The 22,986-nt window shown below is 42.8% G+C and overlaps 1 protein-coding gene across 4 annotated transcripts in view; it reads left to right on the forward strand.

Moving 5' to 3' along the window:
- dock1 (dedicator of cytokinesis 1) overlaps window positions 1-22,205 on the forward strand; it is a 213,360-nt gene extending 191,155 nt beyond the window's left edge. For all 4 annotated transcript variants that reach the window (XM_037753937.1, XM_037753939.1, XM_037753938.1 and 1 more), the window contains 9 exons: window positions 565-651; window positions 2,322-2,498; window positions 4,704-4,787; window positions 12,163-12,300; window positions 14,695-14,837; window positions 15,183-15,381; window positions 17,406-17,586; window positions 19,116-19,267; window positions 21,356-22,205. In XM_037753937.1, coding sequence (XP_037609865.1) covers window positions 565-651; window positions 2,322-2,498; window positions 4,704-4,787; window positions 12,163-12,300; window positions 14,695-14,837; window positions 15,183-15,381; window positions 17,406-17,586; window positions 19,116-19,267; window positions 21,356-21,451 — 1,257 coding nt within the window. In that variant the 3' untranslated portion in view covers window positions 21,452-22,205. The remainder of the gene's footprint in view (window positions 1-564; window positions 652-2,321; window positions 2,499-4,703; window positions 4,788-12,162; window positions 12,301-14,694; window positions 14,838-15,182; window positions 15,382-17,405; window positions 17,587-19,115; window positions 19,268-21,355) is intronic.
- The last annotated feature ends 781 nt before the right edge of the window (window positions 22,206-22,986 follow it).

Consider the following 22,986-nt stretch of genomic DNA (forward strand, 5'->3'; position numbering starts at 1 on the left):
TAAATCTACACCAGCGGCTTGGTAAAAAATCTTCAAACGTAACAGACTTTTTATTTATTATTAAAATAATAAATCTTACATCAACAACTTGGTAAAAAATCTAAATTAACAAGAATTACAATTCATGTGTAAACATTTTTAATGCAGCAAAAAATCGGTCAAACTTTAAACAGGAATTAAAATTCCAGTATATAATGTTTATACTATATAAATATTGAATAGAGTTGAATAGATCGGATCCATTGTCACCGATACCCGATCCAGCTGTTTGAGTCAGTATCGGCCCGATATCCGATCCGGTATCGGTGCATCCCCAGCATTAGAGGAGATTCCATCTTATTTTGGCTCTCAGTGAGCTGACAGGGAGGCAGTGCACACCTCCATCCCACCAGCTCCCCCTACAATAGGCTTTGATTGAACAACTATTACATCATCTTACTCTCATTCATGCAACAACAGTCTGAAAGCATGTTTCAATGAAGGTTTGGCACAAACACAGCATGTTTAAAGTACCCCGTCATGTCATGTGTTGATTTCTGTGCTGTGTTCCGATTTTGTCAACAGAACATGTGGATTGAGAGGACCACGTACTCGACAGCATACAAGCTCCCCGGCATCCTGCGCTGGTTTGAAGTCAAGTCGGTCTCCACAGTGAGTATGAAGGGGCCTGTGTGCCTCCTAATCAGATGAGGATCTGCAGCTTTGCTCAGAGGCAATCGATATGATTTGTCCACTTAAGCTGTATAGACAGCCGCGTGGACGCAGGCATGCCACTCCCCGGACTAACGACGGGGCACGTTCTCTCTCTCTCTGCCAGAGGGCCCACATCGATTCACCAAGCACTCCTTAAAGACTGAAAATAGCTACACAGCACAAATACAACCAGAGGAGAGCTCAGAACTCGCTCGCTGTTTATTTTCCTGTAATAGAAATACCTGGATTGCTGTATTGAAACCTCGTTGATGAGCGGATGGTCTAACAGCTGCAACACATGACTTCAAGTGTTTACTGTCGCACTTGGAATGGGCACATTTCCCCCTCCGTCCCACTGAAACGGCATTAAAATTTCATTATTTTAGCTCTGTTGTTTTGACTAATTAAAAAGCTGGTCTGGTGTCCCCATTTTTGGGCTGGGATGTTGTCTGAGTGTGGAGAAATGAGTGCAGTAACACAAGTTGGAGCAGGTTACAGTATCACTTAGATCCAAAACACCCGCCTCATCATTTTAATGTGTCATTAGTTTGTCCCAAAACAAATGCACTACTTAGCGTAATTAGCCCGGCTATGTATTACGCAATCAATTACTCTTTTATTTGTCGCTTTGATTAGCCGCTTTCATATCTGCGCTGCTGGTGAGAGCTTCAGAAAGGGGGCATTTCTCCGAGGTTATCTTTAGCCAACAGTCTGCTCACTCAGCATTCATAGTCGTCAAATAGCACCCAAGCAGCTTGGACATTCAGCTCGCCACGATGGCCCGTCTGGTCGTTACATCCTTAGCACAAAGATTTGACTCCCAAGTCCATGTAGCAAAGTGCTCCGTTGCCACGCTAATTCAAAGCAGAGGCCTCTTCCTTCAGGCTGAGCTGGAACATGCTGTCAGGAGCAGCTTGCCCCCCAGATGAGCCAGGGAGAGGCCGCCTCCCCGAGGTTAGACTCTCTATTTAAAGCTTAATGACTGGGCCGAGATTCACCGAGCTAAAGCCTTCCATCTGACAATGCTTTTTATCAAGCTGGCCTGAGACACACCGGCACAGATTGGAGATTTGTCTCCCTGGCACAACATCTTTATCTTTTCTGGCTGGGGTCTAAATCTGACATTTACTCAACAATCCACTCATGTTTCTCCTAAATTCTTACTAGCGAGCTGCGAGGAGGTGATTTTTTTTCCCCATCCAAAGTAATGAGATTGCCTCCATGTGGAGTTTACACAGAGTTTTTTTCTTCACACAGTAGTGGAATTAATGTCAGCGTTTTACTCATCTTTTTCTCAGAATTGCCAATCATGTTTTTGTTGACAATGGGAACTGAAATTCCCCTACACCAACCAACCATCCATCATCATTTGACAGTTGCAGGTTCATGTATGGAGCGCAGTGGGAAAATGATTCATTGCTCCTCTATCCGACATGATTTATGTGCGTAGTTAAGGGATTCTAAGCCCATCTTCTAATAACAAACCCCTAGTCAGTGAACACAAAATGTTTCCGCTTGATTGTTGGGATTACAGAGACAGTAGTGATGTATGTGTGTGTGTATATACTGAAACTGGTGAATAAGTGCTGGGAATATTGGATGACACCTTCACTTACTGTGCTGCACAGGAGGAGATCAGTCCACTGGAGAACGCCATGGAGACGATGCAGCTGACCAATGAGAAGATCAGCAGCATAGTGCAGCGGCATCTCAACGACCCCAACCTTCCCATCAACCCCCTCTCCATGCTGCTGAATGGGATTGTGGACCCAGCTGTCATGGGAGGTTTTACCAACTATGAGAAGGTAGTCGACATGAAAAAAAAAAAAGATTTATTCTATTGTCTCAACCTGTTCGCCTTTACGTCCACATCTCCATTTTTAGCTTCATTCTATCTTAACAGAAGTATTAAAGGACCAGTTTGACATTTTGTGCTTGAAATGCGCTTTTTTTATTCGTGTTAAATGAGAAGATCAATACGACACTTGTGTCTGTAAATATGAAGCTAGATCCAGGAAAAGTTAGCTTAGTTAGCATAAAGACTGAAGCAAGCCTGCTTCTCGCCTGAGTTAACAAAAATCCACCTACCAGCATCTCTAAGGGCGCTTTCACAAGCCATAGTCCGTTTGGCTTGTCCGAAATAATCGTCAAAATAATTTGTTTTCTATTTAGCTGGGTTCTGTTTCACGGTGCACAAATTAAACCGGACCAAATAAGAAAAATAATGTGCTGAGGGGCGAGTACGAAGGAGCAGCGCTGAAGTTTTATCACTTTGACTTGACACTGATCTACTGTGCACACAAATACCTTCTCCTCCACTTTATCTCGAATGACTTTATAAACGTCACTATGTTTGTGGACTTTCTTTAGCATATTCTGAATGTTCTGTTCGGCCCAGATGTCAAGCGAACATCGGACGGGGCGACCTCTAGCTCACCCGGTAGAGTGTACACCCCGTGTAGGCTGAGTCCTTTACTGTGGCCTGGGTTTGATTCCAATCCGCAGCCTTTTGCTGCATACCATCCCCTTTCTCTCCCCTTTTCCTTTTCACTCTCCAGCTGCTCTAATAAAGGCACTAAATTATTTAAAAAAAAGTCCAGGTCAGTCCTCTCCCACTCATGTTAAACTGTCATGTACTTGTGTCCATCTCAACAAATATCCACACAGACAGCCTGCGTTTTGGTTCACTGCAATTCGGATTATGTTATGTTCACACTGCCATCGCACCGCACTAGGGTTCGCCCGGAAACGGTCCGAGACCATCTCTCGCAATCGGTCTCAGAGCGGTTGTTTTGGTCCGCACCAGAGTACGATTACAGCGTTCACAACCGCCCAAACGAACCTCACCAGAGTTTGATTAAAACGGACTAAATGTTTGCTTGTGAAAGCGCCCTCATTACACACCTTACATACAACTTCCTGGAGTCTTGTTGTCACAGTGAGGTTGCCAGGCGATCAGCAGAGACTTCAGGAAGTCACTTGCACCAGCCGAGACATAGTTCAGCACATTAACCCTGTAATACACAACTTTGTTTTTTTACACTTCAGTTGTTGTGAAGATTAAACCAAAGATATAACGTGTTAATTAGTGAGGTCCAGAGCTACTGATAGGCAGGTAAGAGCCAAGAAAGAAAGAAAGAGAAAAGAGCCAGGCTAGCTCTCTTCCCATTTTTCCCTTTCTCGATGCTAATACTCTCAAAAAGAAAGTGAATGAGCGGATTTCCCATAACGCCGAACACAAGATCTTCTGACACATTTTATATTCCTGAAAATGTCTGTAAATTTTGAATATATCTATAAACTATATTCAAGGCTGATTCAGATGAACCAGTTTTTTTCCCCTGGTTTGAGTTCATGCTGTGAAATGAAATCATAAGCCCATGCATATTTCAAGTCCTAGCAGCTCTCATTCCATCAGCCTTCATGTTTTTATCACTATACTTGTGACAGACTCACTCACATTTTGTTTGCCTCTCAACATCATAGGTCATCAGGAATCAGTATTTGTTTTGAAGGGCCTTTCTTTTGAAAAACATTTCTCACTGAGCGGAACACTCGATTCACTGTAACACAATAGCGACTCGTGTGGAAAGGAAAACTCTTTTTACTTTGTGTTAGATGATATAAAAAGTGATAGCGTGCTGGTTCCCAGCATATATCACGACCTGGAATAGATTCATATTGGTCTTGTGAAACGGTGCAGTATGAGTCAGAGGAGGAACGAGGTGAATTCTCTGCCCTCGGGTCACTCCTTCATCTCAGGGAAGTAGTGCAGGTGGTGGAGGAGAGACGGATGTCTCAACTGAATTTTTTCTCATCTTAACAGCCCCTCCCAGTGCGGTCCCCCTTGACTTGTCAGTTTTTTTCTCCCCCGATTCTCATTTTATTTATATTACAACCTTCTCCACATTTCAGATTGTTTCTTCCGTCTTCCCCTGTACTTATTACTCCTCTTCCTCCCGTCATACAAACAGACTTACTCCAGTATCTCCTCTCTCTCTCTTCTCCAGGCCTTCTTCAATGATAAGTACATCCAGGAGCGCCCAGAGGACCTTGAGAAGATAGAGAAACTGAAGGACTTTATCGCCTGGCAGGTAAGACTTAAGTTCATAATGCTCCTTTGCGTCTTTGTGGAGTGCATATATGAGCATGGTAAAAGCATCATACTGCATCTGTCTGTCTCGCCGAAGATGTCAGGGTTCAAGGAAAATTGTCCAGGCCAGCTCATCACAAATGGCCTGCTTGTTTCCTTTAAAAGAGGACATTTTTCAGCACATTATTACATGGTATTTCTTTTTCCATGGAACATATAATGAGCAGAGAAAGGCATAGCCTACAGGCAGCCGACGTACTGAGCATGATTAGACGGTATGGAGGAGCGTGAGGTGCATGAAAATGTGAATTCATGCCACTTGGCCTTTCAGCATGATTGAGCTTTCTTAATTTGCATGGATTGGCTTTGGGCTATTCATTTGCCTTCCAGGTGCTTTAAACATAGTGGCCTTATATGTAAGTTAATATGGTTTTAGTTATTAAAGGGATATTTGGGGTGTTTTGAAGTGGGGTTTTCTGAAATACTTATCCATATTCAGTGTATTATTACCTACAGTAGATGGCGGTCAGTACGTCCCCAGTTTGGAAAAGCAGACAGGAGTTACCGCACAGGAGCAAAGCAACTTACTGCTGTGGACGGGGTCAGCAGCAAAACGTATTTTAGCCACCTAAAAGAAAGGCCCTCCTAAAAACATTAATATCAGTTTGCACCGGTGCAAGTGTGCGCTATATTTAGAATATTTTTGCCGGTTTACCTTGCCATGAGGCGAGGAACTGAAACCGTTATCTTTGCTTTCGCCAAAGCAACCAAACTACATTGACAAAACAGTAATTTTACCTCACAGAACACGATGGTTGCTGGTCTAGCGGGTGTTTGTGTTATTGTGTGACTTTGGTTAGTTTGGATTCACCAAAGTCACACAATAACACAAACAAACTAACCAATCGAGGCAGCAGTAGTGTGTTTTGTGAGGTAAAATAACTGATTTTTCAATGGAGTCTGGTGGCTTTGGCGAGAGCATAGATAACAACAGTTCCCCGTTGGAAAGGGCTGTCTGACTGCAAGATACATTGATGAATATATCCTAAATATAGCGTACACTTAAACTGATATTGATTTTTTTAGGTGGGTCTTTCTTTTAGGAGTACATTGCTTTGCTTCCATGCAGTAACTCCTGTCTGCTTCTTCAAACTGGGGGCATGCCAATTGTCATCTACTGTAGGTAATACACTGACTATGGAGAAGTACCTCCTACAACCCCACTTCAAAACACCAAACTATCCCTTTAAGGAGTTTATTAATGGAATCGGCACCAGAAATTTGGGAGCCTTTCACAACAAGAGCCCCTGCAGACACGGGGCAGTGAAAGTCACTTCATATACACAGTGGAGAGTCTGAATGCTGACTTGTTCTGTACTGTATATTATGGCATTTATATCTGAAATGTTGTCCCCCCCTACTAAAGCGCTGCTGCTTCTGCAAAAAAATAAAAAGTCACTCTGAAAGGTTACAGCTGAAAATATAATATCGTTTGAAGAACTTGTGAGTGCACTGCGAAGAGTGTCCGATGACAGTAAGTGAAGTGAGCGGGGGGAAAAGTGTGTTAAAGAGTTCAGTGGAGATAATAGCGAGAGAGGGAGAGAGAGTGCTGAAGCAAACATTCTGAAGTTATAGGGAGGAGGCTCCACAGCGTGAAGAAGAGACAGCGAAAGATCAGCATTGCCGTTTTTTTGGGGGTTTTTTTGCGAGCTCTGCACCCTCGCTGAGCCTGAAGGAAGTGCACACACAGCAGACAAGAAACGCACACACACACATATTGTGGGAATACATCACACAGCACGTGCTGTTTAACAGCTTACGATGAAGCTCCACAGATCTGTGGCTTATTTGTGGCTCATCTTTGATTAATAAACTCCTGCTTTCTAGTGGAATAACAAAGACTTCCTCCCTTTTGGGATTTTAGAAAGCTGCACTGTAGTTTTTGTTTTCTTTTATTACTCTCCCCCTTAACTTTTTAGCTCTGAACTGAGGGTCACTTTAATAATCTGGAAGTCATGCTTCCCTGCCTTATGGTTCACGCAGGAATTGAGCAAAGATACAAGAAGTTTTTCTGTCTGCTTCCTATCGCCAGTTGCAAGGAAAAAGGAAGTTAATTGAATTTGCAGTAGTTGTTCTCCTCTCCGTTGTTGTAAAATAGGTCAACTTTGTGCTCTGCATCTCTGGCGGAACTCCTCCGAATCCGAAAAGTTCTTTTGTGTTTGCGAAACCTTTTGTCTTTATAAGGCACGATGATTCACACAGGAATATATTGGCTTCCTATTTGATATCATCCGTGATGCTCGCATATGTATTTCCCCCTTAGAAGTAAGACTGCGGATTTGTTATAATTACTATTTTCCATATTAGTTGCTCCTCTAGTTTTTCCATATTCATTTTTTTAAGTCATGCGGAAATGTAGGAGATCACTGACTGAAGTAGAAGTTGACAAAGCAGGTGAGGGTGACCTAAAAATAGACGCTACTTCATTACTCCTGGAAAGATTATACATTATGTCTGACAAGGTTGGAGTACGCAACTAGATTTCACCTTTAAGACCTGTCAGTTATTTTTGTATCCATCTGGAAGCAAAAGGCACCGAACACTAACGTCTGTTTAGTTTCAAAGCTTTGTGTTGGTTCCAGTGCGACGCTTAAATGTGAAGAAGCCAAAACCATTTCAGCGTCAAATATAGTGTTGGAAATCACACTGCAAATTCTGAAATGATCCTCCACCCACGAACCACAGTGCTAATTAGCAGGAGCTCTGTTGTACACCCCAGTTATACCAGTATGGGAGATAAAAGCGTCGCTCTGTCTTGGCAGCTGTGCCCAGTTATAAATGTCCTTCACATCAAGCCAACCAAACGTTCGGAATCACGGTGGTGTGTATCTTTCATAAGCCCAGAAAGACATGATTGAAGTTGTGTGGTGTGACATGTCACAGAGAAAGCAGTAATACGTATGCCGAGCCCACGCCAAACACGGGGAACCTTTAAAGAGATGACTAAGGCAGAGTTGTTGATTTGAAATGGTATCAGCTGTCTCCTTGCCAGAGCCAGCGCTCTTGTTTATCTCGCGTCTTGAATCTGTCTAAATGAGACAAATGAAGGCGAGCCTGCTCCAATGAACAAACTAAACGGTTCGAAATGAGCCAGTGTGCGCTGTTATTCTGCAACAGCCGATTGTCCTCGTCTAGTAATTAGAGAGGAAATGAGCAACTGGAAATCAGGAAATTAGGTATTGTAAAAAGCTCCCCTGGCAAATACAAAGTAGGTGTTTTCTGTGATGTTTCTGGTTATAATTAGCCAACGCTGGAGACAGATGCCTAAATTAGCACCTAAAACTTCTCACTGCAGCGTGATCCATTCTTGTTTAAAGATGTTAAGAGTAGCTGAGTGATCAATACATTGAATCACAGACTTAAGGAGGCAATTTTCACCAGCGCAGTATCAACATAAACAGAATCTTTCTTTCTGTTTTCTTCATTGTGTTTTTGCTGGTCCCTTCATCTAGTAGAGTGTCTGTCTGACTCACCACTGGCTGTGTACCTCTCTAAGACCTTTGTGACCTTCACGAAGGGTCTTAATATGTCATCACAGCCTTAATATCCAGCATCTCAAAGGAAAGGTGGCTGTCCCAGCACCCTAGGGGGCTCAGAAGTCTGCATTAGAGAGGGGTAGAGTGACAGGGGTCAGCTAAGAACACCGGGCTCTGAGAGACTCTGATATTTGGCAGCAGTGCCATTTCTTTCATACTTATTTTCAGCTGATAATACTGGCATTCACTTGTTCATGAATGGGGTTGGGGATTCATTTGTAATCACAAAGTGCAGCTTGAAAGTTGTGGTTTGCATGGAAATCTGACGGGAGACTGTGCATATACGCAAAGGGACGTCAACCCTGCATTTATGTATTCTGGAAGTAAAGAAAAATAAACACTCTAGTGGTGAAGTAGTGATCAGAAAAGGAGCAGAGGAACCTCCAGGCCAAATATGTATTTAATCATTGCTTTGTTCTAAATGCTTTCTAGTTTGCTCCCTATTTATACTTTTATGGGTTTATTATGTCCTAATTATTTATACCACATGTAAAGCTGCAGTAAAGGATTTTTGACCACAAAACCTAGCCCTGAGTTACAGCTGTTTATCAAGTGTTCATGGCTAATCTGTTTAGATCCGGACACCAACTGACAGATGTTGCAACCATAACTTACCATATACTGTATACATGTACCATACCATTTATATGTAATGTTTGCATGGTGCCCGTCGGCACTATTTGTACATAATTATGTCAACAAAGCACGGAGAAGCTCTGATTATAACACACCCAGAGGGAGAGTGACTTTATTCTCTGCTCAGGTAGACATTACTCCTCTATATCTTTACACAGCAAATAGTTGTTTGCTGCTATTTTAATGCTCTGGATATCAAATTTAGCACCTTTAATTTACTTTAGTGTTCTAATATTTGTTTTTTATGAAGAGTCCAGCTTTTAAAGCTGGCACTGTAACTGTTATTGTGACATCAGGTTTCAACGTTAATGTTCATGCGTCACTTGCCCAAAGTCAATTTTGACTTGCCTTTATAAAAAAAATGTTTTATTTATTAGCGTTTATCAAATAACAACAAAGAACTAAATTAACTGTCATGTTTAATCTTTATTTAAATAAATGAATCTGGTGTTTCACCCAGTGAAAGAGTTTTTACCGAAATGCTCGCTATGCGCTTCTGCTTATAAACTTTTTCTTTACCTGCCACCATTTTCTAGCGAGTGCTCAATTGCCCCTGCACATGTGCAACTCTCAAAAGAGATGAGAAGGAAGCGAGATGGCTCACTCCTTAGCTACTTCCATCATCAGTTTCATTCTTTTTTACCACTTGCCTGAGTTGCTAGATTTACTAGCCGAACGCAGCGTTTTGCTTGCCCCGGGCAAGTGGGAAATCCTTATTGTTTAGCCCTGGACGTGTGGCCTTCATGTCTGCTAAGATGAGTCTTGCTCTCACTTTCCCAGCTAGCATTTCAACACCTCACACAGAATTTTCTATCTGGCTCTCCAACGTTGCCCTTTTCTCCTATAAAAAGAACTCTTTGTAAGCTAACCTTTAGTGGGGAATATATGCTGCTTTTTTTTTTTTTTTTTTTTAGAAATGCAGCCCGCAGGTCTCCATTGCCTAATTATCTGATATTAACATTAACCTCACATCAGGAAATATCTCTCTCTGATATCCTAAATCATAAACCTGCTGTCTTTGTTAGATTGCTGGAGCAGAATAAAAACTGTTAAAAAAAAAAAAAGTTGGTATATGTAATTAAACTGCTGTGTTTAATCTTTGTGTTAGCAACCTTGAGCCTCAGTGTCTTCCACAATGAGCTTATCTGTGTGCAGCCACCGAGCAGAGCTCTGTTGCCATGCCGCCACTCAGTCGCACTCAATCATCCTAAGGTCTATAAAAAGATGTGGGTATCCTGAGAGACGTGAATCTTGCCTCAGCTTTCACTCTCGCTGTTTTGTTTTTTCCTCCCTGTTTCCGTCTCACAACAGTTGGTCCTTTCTGACTCCTCTCTCCTCCCCTTTCTCTCTCTCACTCCTGACTTTCCTTCCTTTCACCTTTTCACTCCCTCGGCCTCTTCCTCCTCTCCTCTCCTCTCCTCTCCTCTCCTCTCCTCTCTCCTCCAAGAGGTCCCAGCGGTGATGATGAAGGTGCTCAGTATCAGGGGAAATCCTCGCAGGGTGTCTGTAGCCTTCTCTCATTGATCTTTCTGTGCCAGGGCTTTTGGTTTTTGTGGATTGAACTGACATTTCAGTGAGTGAAATAACCTGGATTTTTATGATACATGCTCAGTATCTCTTTTTCAAGCTCACTCCTATCATATGATGCTGTTTTAATGTATTAGTGCAGTGTATTACAAGGCTGAGAACCTGAAGCTACAACATTATAGATGTGTTTTTCTTGCATTAGTCATTTTTTTTCCCCTCTCCGTTAATAAGCCCACCATGTGTCGAAACGTGTGTGTGTAAATAAAACATGCACCGTTTGAAATTATTACAAAATGTTGCATCACGAAGCTGAAGTGGTGTTGTGTGCGCCAGTTGAGTGAAGTCACTTCTCGCTGTACTGTAGCCTGCTGCAGAGGGGCAGTTTGCCCTCAGAGAACAGGAAGAAAGGCGAGCAGTCTCTAGGGATTCAGGGGTTAGCACACACACACACACACACTTCTTCTTCTTCTCTGGCTGGATACTTCACACACTTCTTTGTACTCTTGAGAAGATGCTTTGTTCCATTTGCTCAAGGCTTAGGTGAATTTGTTAGCAGTGAAAGCTACTGTACTTAAGATGAGGCGCAAGATGCAGTTTAGTGCTTCCTTGTTGTTGAAATGTGCAAATGCACCACTCTGACCGCGACCGATTAATATAAACGTTTGAATTAAATCCCCTCTAATGTGTTTTTTTTTATTTATTCATAAGCATAAAAGCTGCTTTCCTTTCACCTTTAACAGTATTTCTCACTTATAACAGTGAGACAGTCAGGCGATGTTTTGACAGTTGCCATGGGAAAGAAAAGGTCTGCTATTACCACAGCTGACTGTAACATCTCTGCTGGTTTCTGGCGAGTTATTGTGCAATTCTCCACTGCCTTACCACAGCCAAAGATGGCATAAAACACAGAGGTTATGAGAAAAAAACAAAACCTGTGATTTCAACCAGAAGAGAGAGGGGAAAAAAATCACTCAAATGCTCGCTTCCCGAGGGATGCCGCTTCCTCCTCTTGCCAGATTTAGTCAGCAGAGCTTGCTGACACCGACTGTGGCACTGGGGTTTCCTAATTACTAGTTTTCAGCAGTTTCAGTGTCTCTCTCGCTCTCTCTGTCTCCCCCTCTGTCCCTCTACCTGAGATGCTGCTGTTATGTGTTTAGATTTTGCTATTCACCACCTGCCTAGTACAATGTGAGATGCTGGAAAGGGTGCATTGCGTCTTTATTTGCATCAGAGATGGGGAGGAAATCATCCATCACATGCAGTACATGCCTATACATGTAGTCTTCCTCATTGCCTTGTTTAATATTCCCGTGTTATGATGCGTTGATGTTGGAGGTGGGAGGCAGGGAGGAGGGAGCGTCATGGCAACAGCCTCCTCTGTAGTCTACTTCCACCTGGATGAGGTTGCAGTGATATTTCCACACTGATATACATTCACTACTTGTGCTGAGTATGCACAGCCAAGAGGCCAAAGGTCATGCGAGTGAAATTGGATGTATGTGGCGGGACAGGAGCGTATTCCTCTCATGAATGAAGAACCAGCACGTAGCTCACCTCTCATGTCTCCGGGGTATGTTCAGGATGAAGTTTTCTTATGCTTCTGTTTCGCCCCGGCAGATCCCGCACCTCTCCGAAGGCGTCCGCATCCACGGAGAGAAGGTCACCGAGGCGCTGAGGCCTTTCCACGACCGCTTGGAGGCCTGCTTCAAGCAACTGCGGGAGAAGGTGGAGAAACAGTACGGGGTAAAGACCCTGGTAAGAGCTTTTGCTTGTTTGGGAGCTTTCTGTTACACGAAATGTGCTTTGTAGCTCAGTGTGGTCACTTCTACATAGCAGGAACTAATGGGATCTGCAGCCGTTACTTTTATTACTTCTGGTGAGTTTGGCTGAAGATATGTAACATACAGCAATATATTATTATATATACCTTTCAGACATCCATTATGTATTCTCGTCCTCCTGTTCCTCTGTTTGGTTTTAACATTTATTCCACATATTTTCGTTTTCAGATACAACATAGATTTCATTGTTCAATACTTTGTCCCATGGTTCCCCTTGAAATCCTTGAACGTTTGTGAATTTGAGGGTGAATCAAGGCCTTGAAAGCTTTTCAGTTGAAGTTGTTTTGACATTTCTTTTAGTCGTTTTTTGTGCTGTGTCAGAGAAGGCAAGAGACCTCATAGTCTGCCATCAGTGACTACGTTTACATGCATAAAATATTCCACGTTTTTGCCCTTATTCCGAAAAAAGACAATAATCCTACTAAGCTGTTTACATGGCTAATGGAAATGAATATTACTGTAATATTCCCGTTTACATACAGCCGTGCATAGTGCGATTAACGTAACCGATGGCGGACCTTCAACTACCTTCATGAAAAGGCCGGCGTTGCAATATTTGCACATATTCAATAACCTGTTGATATCCAAGTCTTTCATAATGTGTAAAAGTAGGTGTGTTTCTCCTTCCAAACAGAAATGTGGACTTTTCTTTTGGGCATGTATCTCTGCAAACTGTCGGCTAGTTGGTTTGTGTACAACGCACAGAGCTGGACGTAAACAGAAATTAGAGGCCGTAAAAACCCACACGTCTTGATCGGATAAGGCCTAATTCAGCATATCCAAACAGAATATGCTGTTTCCAAGACCCGTATCAAAATTCACAATATTGTCATATTCAGAATAATAGTGGAATATTAGTGTGCATGCAAATATAGTTATTGTAACGCAGCACAATTGAGAAGAGTTCACATATTCAAGCCTCTCTCTCTGTTTAATTGTCTCTGAGCTTCTGTAAAGCCTGCTAGTTCTCATTATCAAAATTCTCAGTGTTGTAACAGTAATTAACCTTGATCCGTGTCTCAAACTAGGCCTTAATGGGTCCTTGAATTTGAGGGAAATGGGACTGGAAAGCCCTTGAATTTGATGTTTAATGTGGTGTGAAAACCCTGTTTGTTGTCTGAAAATGTTCAATCTTTAGTATTTTTTTATGACACATGAGCCACAGGAAAACATCTATCCTTCCAAATCTTTTACGACAAGCTGTAAAGGTTTGTTTTGCCTGCTTTAAAGTTACAGGAAAGGTGTGAGAATCATCTTTGTTCCATATTTCTATGAAGTGATGCATGTGATGTATTGTGCAAAGCATTTAAAGTTACAGATCAAAACGATCAAATAGCTACTAAAGATCATCACAGTTCATTTTGACAAAGGCCAGGACGGTAGGGGCGCTGTGATTTAGATGCAAATAAAAATCAAAAGACAACCGTGTAAACAACAAAGCCATGTGGCGTAGGTTGCTATGGCAACACACAAACATGACACACAGTGTTAAAGTTAAGAGGAGAGCCGTGATCCCTATTTGGATCTCCTTTCCTGTGGGAGGAACCAGGACTTGACATGATAGAATATTTAAGTAAATAATTAACAGAGCATTTGATGCCATTTCTAAGAGCAGATGTCAAGACCACAATCATAATTCACACATGCTTTAATAAACTACTAGTTTCCTTCCTTTACAGTACGTCCTCCAAATGCACTTCGAACATGTATGTCATACTTTTACTTTTAGCTGAAGTCAGCTGGTTTGCAGTGAGATGCTGCCGGGGACGACCTCCCATCGCTCTCTCCTCTTTTACAGATTTAATTGTTGCTTGGCCAAGCTTTTCCCTCCATCTTGCCTGAGGTAGAGGCGCCCTCGCTCAATTTAAAGGGAGAGGGTGGTGACCTTTCAATTGAGAGAAAAGCCATCACTTTCCAGGGTGTGATAATAAGGTTATCCCATCAGATGTGTGATGGCCCCTTTTTTCCGCTCGAAAAGACTTTAAATACAGAAAGGTTCATTGTTAGAGCGACTCTTTACAGGTTTTTTCTTCCAGCAGGTTCTTTTTTTACAAAAGTACAGGAAAAAAAATCCCCAGTTTTTCTTTTCCCATAACTAATGTTTGATTATCTTGCTGCGTTTGGAGCTCTAAACTGTATATAAGATTAGGATAATACTGGGAATGACCTTCACTCTTCACAGTCTCCCTGCCCCTCTCCTGTATCTCCAGTGCTGTAAACAAAAACAAAAATGCACAGATGACTTCAGAGCAGTCGGTGACTCTTAAGCTGAATTCTTTCTGTTTTCTCTTTTCCTCTGCGGTGTCAGCCGGCAGCAGACGAGCGGCGGGGGCCTCGTCCTCACTCCATGGTGCGCTCCTTCACCATGCCCTCCTCCCAGAGGCCGCTGTCGGTGGCTTCAGTCACCTCCATCTCCTCTGACAACTCCCCCTCCAGGCCTGGCTCTGATGGGTAACACCTAGTTCACACTTCTGCAGGGCATAAAATACCACACGTCCTCCTCGGCCTTTTGGTCATCCCATTTTGAGCAGTTTAAAAATTGTTTTTTGGATTACTGTCTTGTAATAATCCCCGTTATCTCGTTAAGTCTCGGGCCTCATATTTAACATTGTAGAAAATATTTTCATTTCAAACCTAAGAGGATTTCTGTGCTTATGCACTTTGTGATTAATTAACTGTGTTTTTTGTTGAGTTCATGTAGACTGTTTTCCTGTCACATATCCTTACCAACTTTATTTTGAAAATGTGAATGTGAATTATTCCTGATTGGATCTTTACATATCATCCTTATTTCAGCTTCGCCCTGGAGCCTCTCCTGCCAAAGAAGCTGCACACCAAGTCTCAGGACAAGCTGGACCGCGACGAGCCCGATAGGGATCGCAAAGACAAGAAGAAGGAGAAGAGGAACAGTAAGCACCAGGAGATCTTCGACAAAGAGATGAAGACCACGGAGATCCCTCTGCAGCCCGCTGAAGCCGTCATACTGTCAGAGACGGTACTGAAAAAGTGACCTGTATAAGAAATTCCCCAGTGTTTTACTCTTTCTCTCTCTCTTCCTTTCCTTTTGTTTTAACTTTATCTTCTTTTCTGTTGATTTCCTGAACTGTTCTGTATTCTCCTGCTCCTCTTTTCTTTTTCTCTCTTGTACTCTATCCTACGCAAGTGCAATGACAATTTGCTGTGGGTGTTCATGGTTCACAAAGAAGAAAGCAGGGGTGATGTTAAATGCAGAAAAGTGAGAGAATTTAATATGTGCACAACAACCGGCACGTATTGGCACGAAGAACACAAAATGGTTTAGACTGGCAGCTGCTCTGTATTGCAGTGTGTTTCAAGCTTGGTGCTCTCCCTTAAGCAGCAGCATCATGATGCTCCTTCTTCTTCTTCTTTGTGTTATTACAGACCTGTTTGGGAAGCCTTTTTCCACTCTCACTCTTGCTTCACAGTTTCCACTTGTACACAGGACATCATACAGTATACATACATTAATGGAGTGGTATGAGTTGCAATCATGGATGTATAAAGAGAACTGGATACAGCGTTGGAGTGCGGGTGTCCGTTCATTCCTATGAGAGTTGCTCAGTGGCGCATGAAGACAAAATGGCTCGACTGCCGAGTGACAAAGTACCCAGATCATCCGGCGATCTTACGCATCCATTGTGCCAAAAGAGCAGGCGCAGTAGCGTTTCCTTTAACTCCGCCTCCCAGCCCTCGCTCCAGCCTCAGTCTGGGTCTCATTCACATGAATGTAGGAAGGAAAATAACTCTGGATTTGGCTTTTAGTGCATTTTACAACTTTTAGGACCTAATGATTTAAATAGAGCTATTCAAGTGTTCATACTGGGTAGTTGATTTACCTAAAAAAAAATTATCTGCTGATTTAGGGACGTCTCTTTCCCAATGTAAGTCTATGGGAAAAAGTATTTTTGGGCCCAATGGCATCACATGACGGACAGAAGTTGTCGTACCGCTGTTCGGCCACTATGAAAATTTGCTTCAAAGCCCGGCGCTCTTCCTGGAGGCTTGGTTCGCAGGGTCTTTACCCTTTTCACTTGATCTTTATTTTTCTCCTTCTCCTCTCTGGACCACATGGCTCACATTTCTACCACCCTGCTGCCCCCCTGTGCTCTTTGCACTTTACATATCTTTATCTCTCTGCTGTGCTCATGTCCCTCTCCACCGTCCATTACAGCAGAGAGGTATCACTGTGTTCCGCATGCCCAGTGGGAATGCTGCTCACTGGCTAACGGCATTAAGATAAGGGGAGGAATGGGATCCTAAAGAGGCCCCTGGCAGTGGTGGAGCCGTCTGGCTCGTGATAGGAGCCTCTTGCCTCGGGGAGTCAAGGGTAGCGCACCGAGGGGTCTCTGCTGGTTACCAAGCAGCAGAAGTTTTAGTTGAAGTTCTAATCTGGAACACATAAATCAAGAAAATAGCTTTTTCACCCTCAATACAAATGTCAGTTTTGTGTTTTTAGTGTTCAGGAAAAAAGCCTTACATCCCTGAATGAAGTGTGTTGTTATTTTCAGTGTCTCCCTCGTGGCTGACTGTTTGAGTTTGGCCAATTACAAAGACGTTTGTAAATGTAGCCTACAGTGTGGAATAGCCCTGAGGACATATCTTTTCATATTCAAATTCCTGCCATAATAAAGCTGGGGGAACGCGGTCTTGCATGCAAACAGTGATTTGTAACCACAAATAAGATATTGCGACCCAATGAGCACATTTATCCAAAATGGTTTCTCCTCTAGGAATACAAATAGTCGACTCAATATGCGCGTGGATTCACACACGACAGTCCCAGAGGAGATGTGAAAGTCATTTTCTCCTTTAAATGATCTTTTATTGATTCTTCTGTTATATTTCAACTCATTTGCCAGATAATACATTTTGTTCTCACTTCTGTTTTATTGACTCATCGTGGAATTTAGGTTGTTTTACTTTGAGCACTCCGTAACGACTCAATCCCTGATGTGTCTACTTCTTTTTTTGTTTGTCTGTTTGTGCATGATGACTCAGATCAGCCCCCTGCGGCCTCAGAGACCGAGGAGTCAAGTTCTCAGCCAGATCGGTGGAGACCGACGCCTCTCCGTGTCCCCTGGACCTCCTTCTTCTGCCTCCTCCAACTCCACCTCCTCGCTGGGACCCCCGCCCGTCACACCCAGGAGCAAACTCTCCTTCAGCCTGCACACTGTGTCCAGTATGAGCACTCTTACTTTACTCTCACTCCCATTCAAACACACACTAAATAAGGGCGGTTGTATCATCTCTGGACTGGAGCTTCTAATATTCTCTGTAGGCCCTCCGACTTCGTTCTACTTCTTGCATCACTGTTACACACGATGATGCTCAGTTTGATCTAAAACATGGCGCTATGAGTCATGTTAGCTACACTTCTTTAAATGCCCGTGCAAATCACGGCTGTCAGCACCACACATGTACCTAAAAATGGGTCTCTTTATCACAGCGCTGGCTGCTAACACCACAATCACTCATAATAGGCTCAATGTGTTAACTCACTTATAAAAGGACGCTTCAAAATTCAAATTCTTTGCATAGTGAGACACACAGCTTCAAATTGACATGCATTGCTTCCTCTCTTTGAAGCTTAAAATGAAACATTTTACCTGAAGAGAGATGCTCAGATTTAATTTATTACTTGACCGAATCAGTTTCATCTCAGCATCTTTAAGTCACATGATTCTTGAATAACAATCTGCAGTTTGTTGCAACTGCAACCTGACTGGTTGGTGGAGGCATACAACCGCAAGGTGGTAATTCTAGTTTTAGCCATGATTTCATCTTAAATTTAAAACCAGTAAGGCTGCAGCACTCTCTTATATAACCTGAGCTCCAAAAGTTTGCTGCTCTAATAGAGACGGCTGATCTGCCAAACTCAGTAGTTTCACTTCTATAAAGTCGGGGGATTTGTTAGAGACATACGTTTATAAATAGGAATGGTCCAAATCAGTGCAAGAGAGGCGGAGATATCCTGACTTTTAATTGATTGTATGGGTCAAGCTCCAAAAACAGGGGATGCTACACTTCCCATAGCGCAACTTTAATAGCATAGCAACTAATGGCATCTTTTTTTTAAGATCCTCTCCGCCTGGTAAGTTAACTTTAACCCCTCATTATTATTATTATATACCATTTATTAAATAAGGAAGAAACCTCAGGAAGAGCAACTGAGGGGGGATCCCTCTTCCAGGACAGACAGACGTGCAATAGATGTCGTGCGTATAAAGTCATGAAAATACAACATAGACAGTCCATATGACAAAAATGTATGCATATAATGTGAACATGTATGAGGAGATGAATCCAGGAGGATGTCAAGCAGCTTCCAGGCTTCGCCAAACAAAGAGCCTGAGCAACACGACCTCCTCTCCACCATGTAACCTCGAGAAGAGTTAAGCATTAAAGTTCATACTTGACCACAGAAATAATGTTTTGGCAAAAACTATCTTAAGAACCACTTACTATCTTTTTGAGCCCTTGAAGACGTGACACAGCTGACGTGACTACTGAACTGATCTTTAAGTGTGTGCAGGAATTTTTGCTCTCGTAAATTTCAGTTTCAGTTTCTTTAAAACATACAGTTAGTCTTAATGATTGGGAATTCACCAGAAATAGGCCATGTGATCTATTTTGGGTCCCCAGCCGTACTGTTGTGTGTGTGCTGTGGTTCGATGATGAATGTGAGCTGATGAGCGCCCTCTTGCACAGGTCTGGAGCTGAACGGGATGGGCTGCCCTGACAAAGGTGAAATCCCTCCTCCGCTGCCAGTGAAAGGCAGCAACGCTGATTACGGCAACCTGCTAGATAATCAAGACTTGACGAGTCCCTCGACGCCTCCGCCACCCCCGCCACATCAAAGGGTAGGTGTTTTAATTAGGGCTGAGAGGAGCTCCTTAATGATGCATGACACTTCTAATGAAACAAGAGGCCGCTACACGCACTTGACATCCGGGTCAACCTTCTCCACTACCCGCTACCCACTACCCCTGTTCGTCCTGTGCTAATGTGCATGTCTTCGTGTGTCCGTGCATGTTTCTCACTCACATTTGTGCGTCATTTTTTGTAATGTGTGTCACAGAAGAGTGTAGGCATCAGTCAGTTAGCAGCGAGGGCCCATGCCCGCCTGTCCACCCCGCTGTTATTTATACTTGTTCCCCCCAGCCGGCCCGGTGCTCAGACGTGATTGATTGGATGATTACTTTACCTCTCACATCCACCAGGAGCTCTCCCGCTGTTAATCAGCGGCTCGTCTCTCCACACTCGCCGACGTCCACGGCAGCCATCCTCTCGCCTCGCCACTCCGTTAACTAATCTTATTTATCCACTGTCACGGCCCGTGGACAGGTAGTAAAACGGAGCCTCTGCAGACAGCGTGGCAGCAGGCGGACAGTAGTGTAGTGAAGAGCAGAGGTTCAGAAGCTGAGTGGCAGACGCTCTTCATTTACAGTCCTCCATGGAAGCCGAGGTGAGGTCATTGGCGAGCTTTACTCCTTGTCTGTTGTGAACTCTTAGTGTCTTAGGAAGGGCATGCAGGTGGACAGTATATTCATTTAATTAACTTATTAATTTGACGTATGCATGAATAATGAACATTTTGTGTTTTTCAACTAACATACCCCTGTTTTCATGTGTTTATTGCTAACATTATTAATTAAAACATTAACCAGCATTAGAAACCAGCTTAGATTTAGGTATGTAGTGTTGCGCCAGGATCAGGCTACATGATATCAGCCCCAAACATGACAGGATCCAATAGATGCACTAGAAAGTCTGCCCCTCCTGTCATGCAGACAGCAAGCTATGATTGGTTGAGGTTCAACATGTAGTCTGACAATTTAGGGCACAATAATCACCTAATGTTGTGTAAACTGATCCTGGCATTAGTCCCTGTATTAAAAGACCTGTCAATCAAACTGGGAGCGATAGCAGCTTTAAAGGAGCAGTGTGTGTTGGATTTAGTGGCATGACCGAATACCCCTCGCTATCCAAGCGTGTTGGAGAACTACGGTGGCCTTCAGGTAAAGTAAAAACTCTAGAGCCAGTGTTTGGTTTGCCCGTTCTGGGCTACTAGAAGCAACAAAGTCTCACTCCCAACTTGTCAAATTTTGCCGCTTGATCAGTGCCCCACGGCATTGGAGACCGACCCACGGGTTACCTCTCTTACATTACTTTACTAGGGACGGTGTGTCAATATACGCTCGTTACATGCATAGTGTCCTTTCAAAATAAACTTCCATTTTCCAAACGGTCGTGATTGACGTTTACTTCACTGACTAGCGACTCAGAGGGCTGACAATACTAAAGGACTCATGTGACTCACAGGACTGACGATACCGACGAGTCACGTGACTAAAGACTGACGTGACAAAATAAGTCAGCGTCACTTTTAGTTTCACACGGGACACGAACAGCGGTCTCCCGGTTGAAAGACTTGTGTTTGTTTGACCCATTCACCACCCCTCCCACCCGCCTTTAGAGCGCTCTCACGCTATTAATACTACGTCAGTTGCTCCGACCGTCGAATAACGTCACGAGTGGGTTTATATTTGAGTTAGTCACATACTGTTGCTAAAGGGTGCCTCCATGCGTCGGTTTCCAATGCCGAGGGGCGCTGCCCAAATGGCGGTATTTGACGAGGTGGGAGTGAGAACGGGTTGGTAGAAACATGGCGGAGCAACATGGCCGACTCTGTGAAGAGGACCCGCTCCCTATGTAGATATGAAGGGCTCATTCTACGCTAACGAAACCGCAATGATTCTTAGTTTCAGGTGATTATACACTAATGAAAACATAGTTATGAATGTTATATTCCATTTTTGCTAATATATCCTCCGAAATCCTACACACTGCTGCTTTAAATCCTGTTTTTAGTTTTAGTTTTTAATTTGAAGCCAAGTCTTTATTTGCAAAAGTGGCGATTTCAAGGTGACCGTTTTGTCTGTTTGCAGCACATTCCACCTCCTCTGCCCAGCAAGACCCCTCCTCCACCTCCCCCCAAGACCACCAGGAAACAGGCCTCCATCGATTCAGGAATTGTACAGTGAACAAAGACGCTGACAGTAGGACCAAACAACACACTTGACAACACAACAAAAACAACAGTAACCGCTCCCACCGAAAAAAAAAAAAAAAAAAGCGGCTGTTTTTACCCACACATTCCTCGCTCCCTGTCCCAGCTTGACAAGATGAATACCTCACTGCAGCCCGCCCCCTTCTTATCATCTTTCTTTTTTTATTTTATTTCTTCCTATCTTGTTTCGCCTACAGTTTTGACGATTATGCAGTCTGCACCAGGGAGCATGTTGCACAGATGAGTAGTCACTGAATTCGCCACTTCAAGACTTTTATCAGGTGTTCAGACAGATAAGCTTGGACCAACAGCCTTCCAATACTGACCCACTCTCAAGTATAGCTCATTAAAGAATCTCTTTTATTCATATTCCCACTATGTACAGAGGTTTGTATATATGATTTTATTTTATTTCAAGTTTTTTTTTGTATGTGATTTGACTCTTTTTGTATTAACGTATCATTAGATTAAGCGGCATTTATATGAAACAAAAAAAAAGGGCTTGTAGGTTTTGAATTGACAGGGACTTTAAAGATTTGGTATGTGAGAACCTATCATGGATTTTATTGGTAAAAATTTTTGGAGTGCACATACAACTAACTCCCATCGCATTATCATTGTTCAGACCTTGTCCGAGATTGCTGTAACCTTGGATTCCAATAATATTCCCAATTCACTACTGACATGACTTCTGAATAAACTCAAATGTATGTATTTTTAAAAAAAAAAAGATTTGTCTGCCTCATTATTTTCGTCTACAGCGAGAGACCCTGAAAATAGACGTGTGTGTTTCTATATTTCTAAAACAAAATCTGTTCTCGTTTCTTCACTTCTACTGTAGCAAAGCTTTCCGCCTGCTTGATTGACAGCCATCACATCATTATGATCACACGGGCGTTTTTATACCGGGACGCGCTACGCCACGGAATGACTTCTATATCGACTGATGCGATCTCATCTGCATAATGTGTCCGCTCACCAAGCGATCATTTCTCTTTTTCAAAGCTGAAATCTGGAATGTGGCCCAGATGTGAAATATAGTTTTGCAGCATAGACGAGCCAACAAAAAACGTAAGTGCCAGGTTTGTCCTTCTCTTTAACTCTGCTTTTATAGAAACTGAAGGTCGTGCTTAAATTTCTCGGTGGTTTCTTTGCGCCGCTGCAGCGTAATAACACGTCACGTGAGGGAGTTAATCATTTTTTTATGGTTATGTTTAATTTTGTCATTTGGAAATTATAGATCGGGCGTCATGGGATTCCCATCCCAAGACGCACACTTTCTATGCTTGATGAGATTAATGTACTTTGACTCCTAATTAATGGCTGGAGTTTGAACCATTAAGTCAGTGTATAATTATCTGTTGTGCAGCAGCTTTAAATTGAATTACAATTTAATTAGTTTAGTAATATGCGCATCACTTTGGTCGTCTTTTGAAAAACTTCATTTTGGCATGGGTCGCATTTGTGGCTTTCTATACTGTACGTTGAAGTGAGGTGTTTTAGATACTT

The sequence above is a fragment of the Sebastes umbrosus genome, chromosome 20 (assembly GCF_015220745.1).
Source record: "Sebastes umbrosus isolate fSebUmb1 chromosome 20, fSebUmb1.pri, whole genome shotgun sequence".
Taxonomy (NCBI): domain Eukaryota; kingdom Metazoa; phylum Chordata; class Actinopteri; order Perciformes; family Sebastidae; genus Sebastes; species Sebastes umbrosus.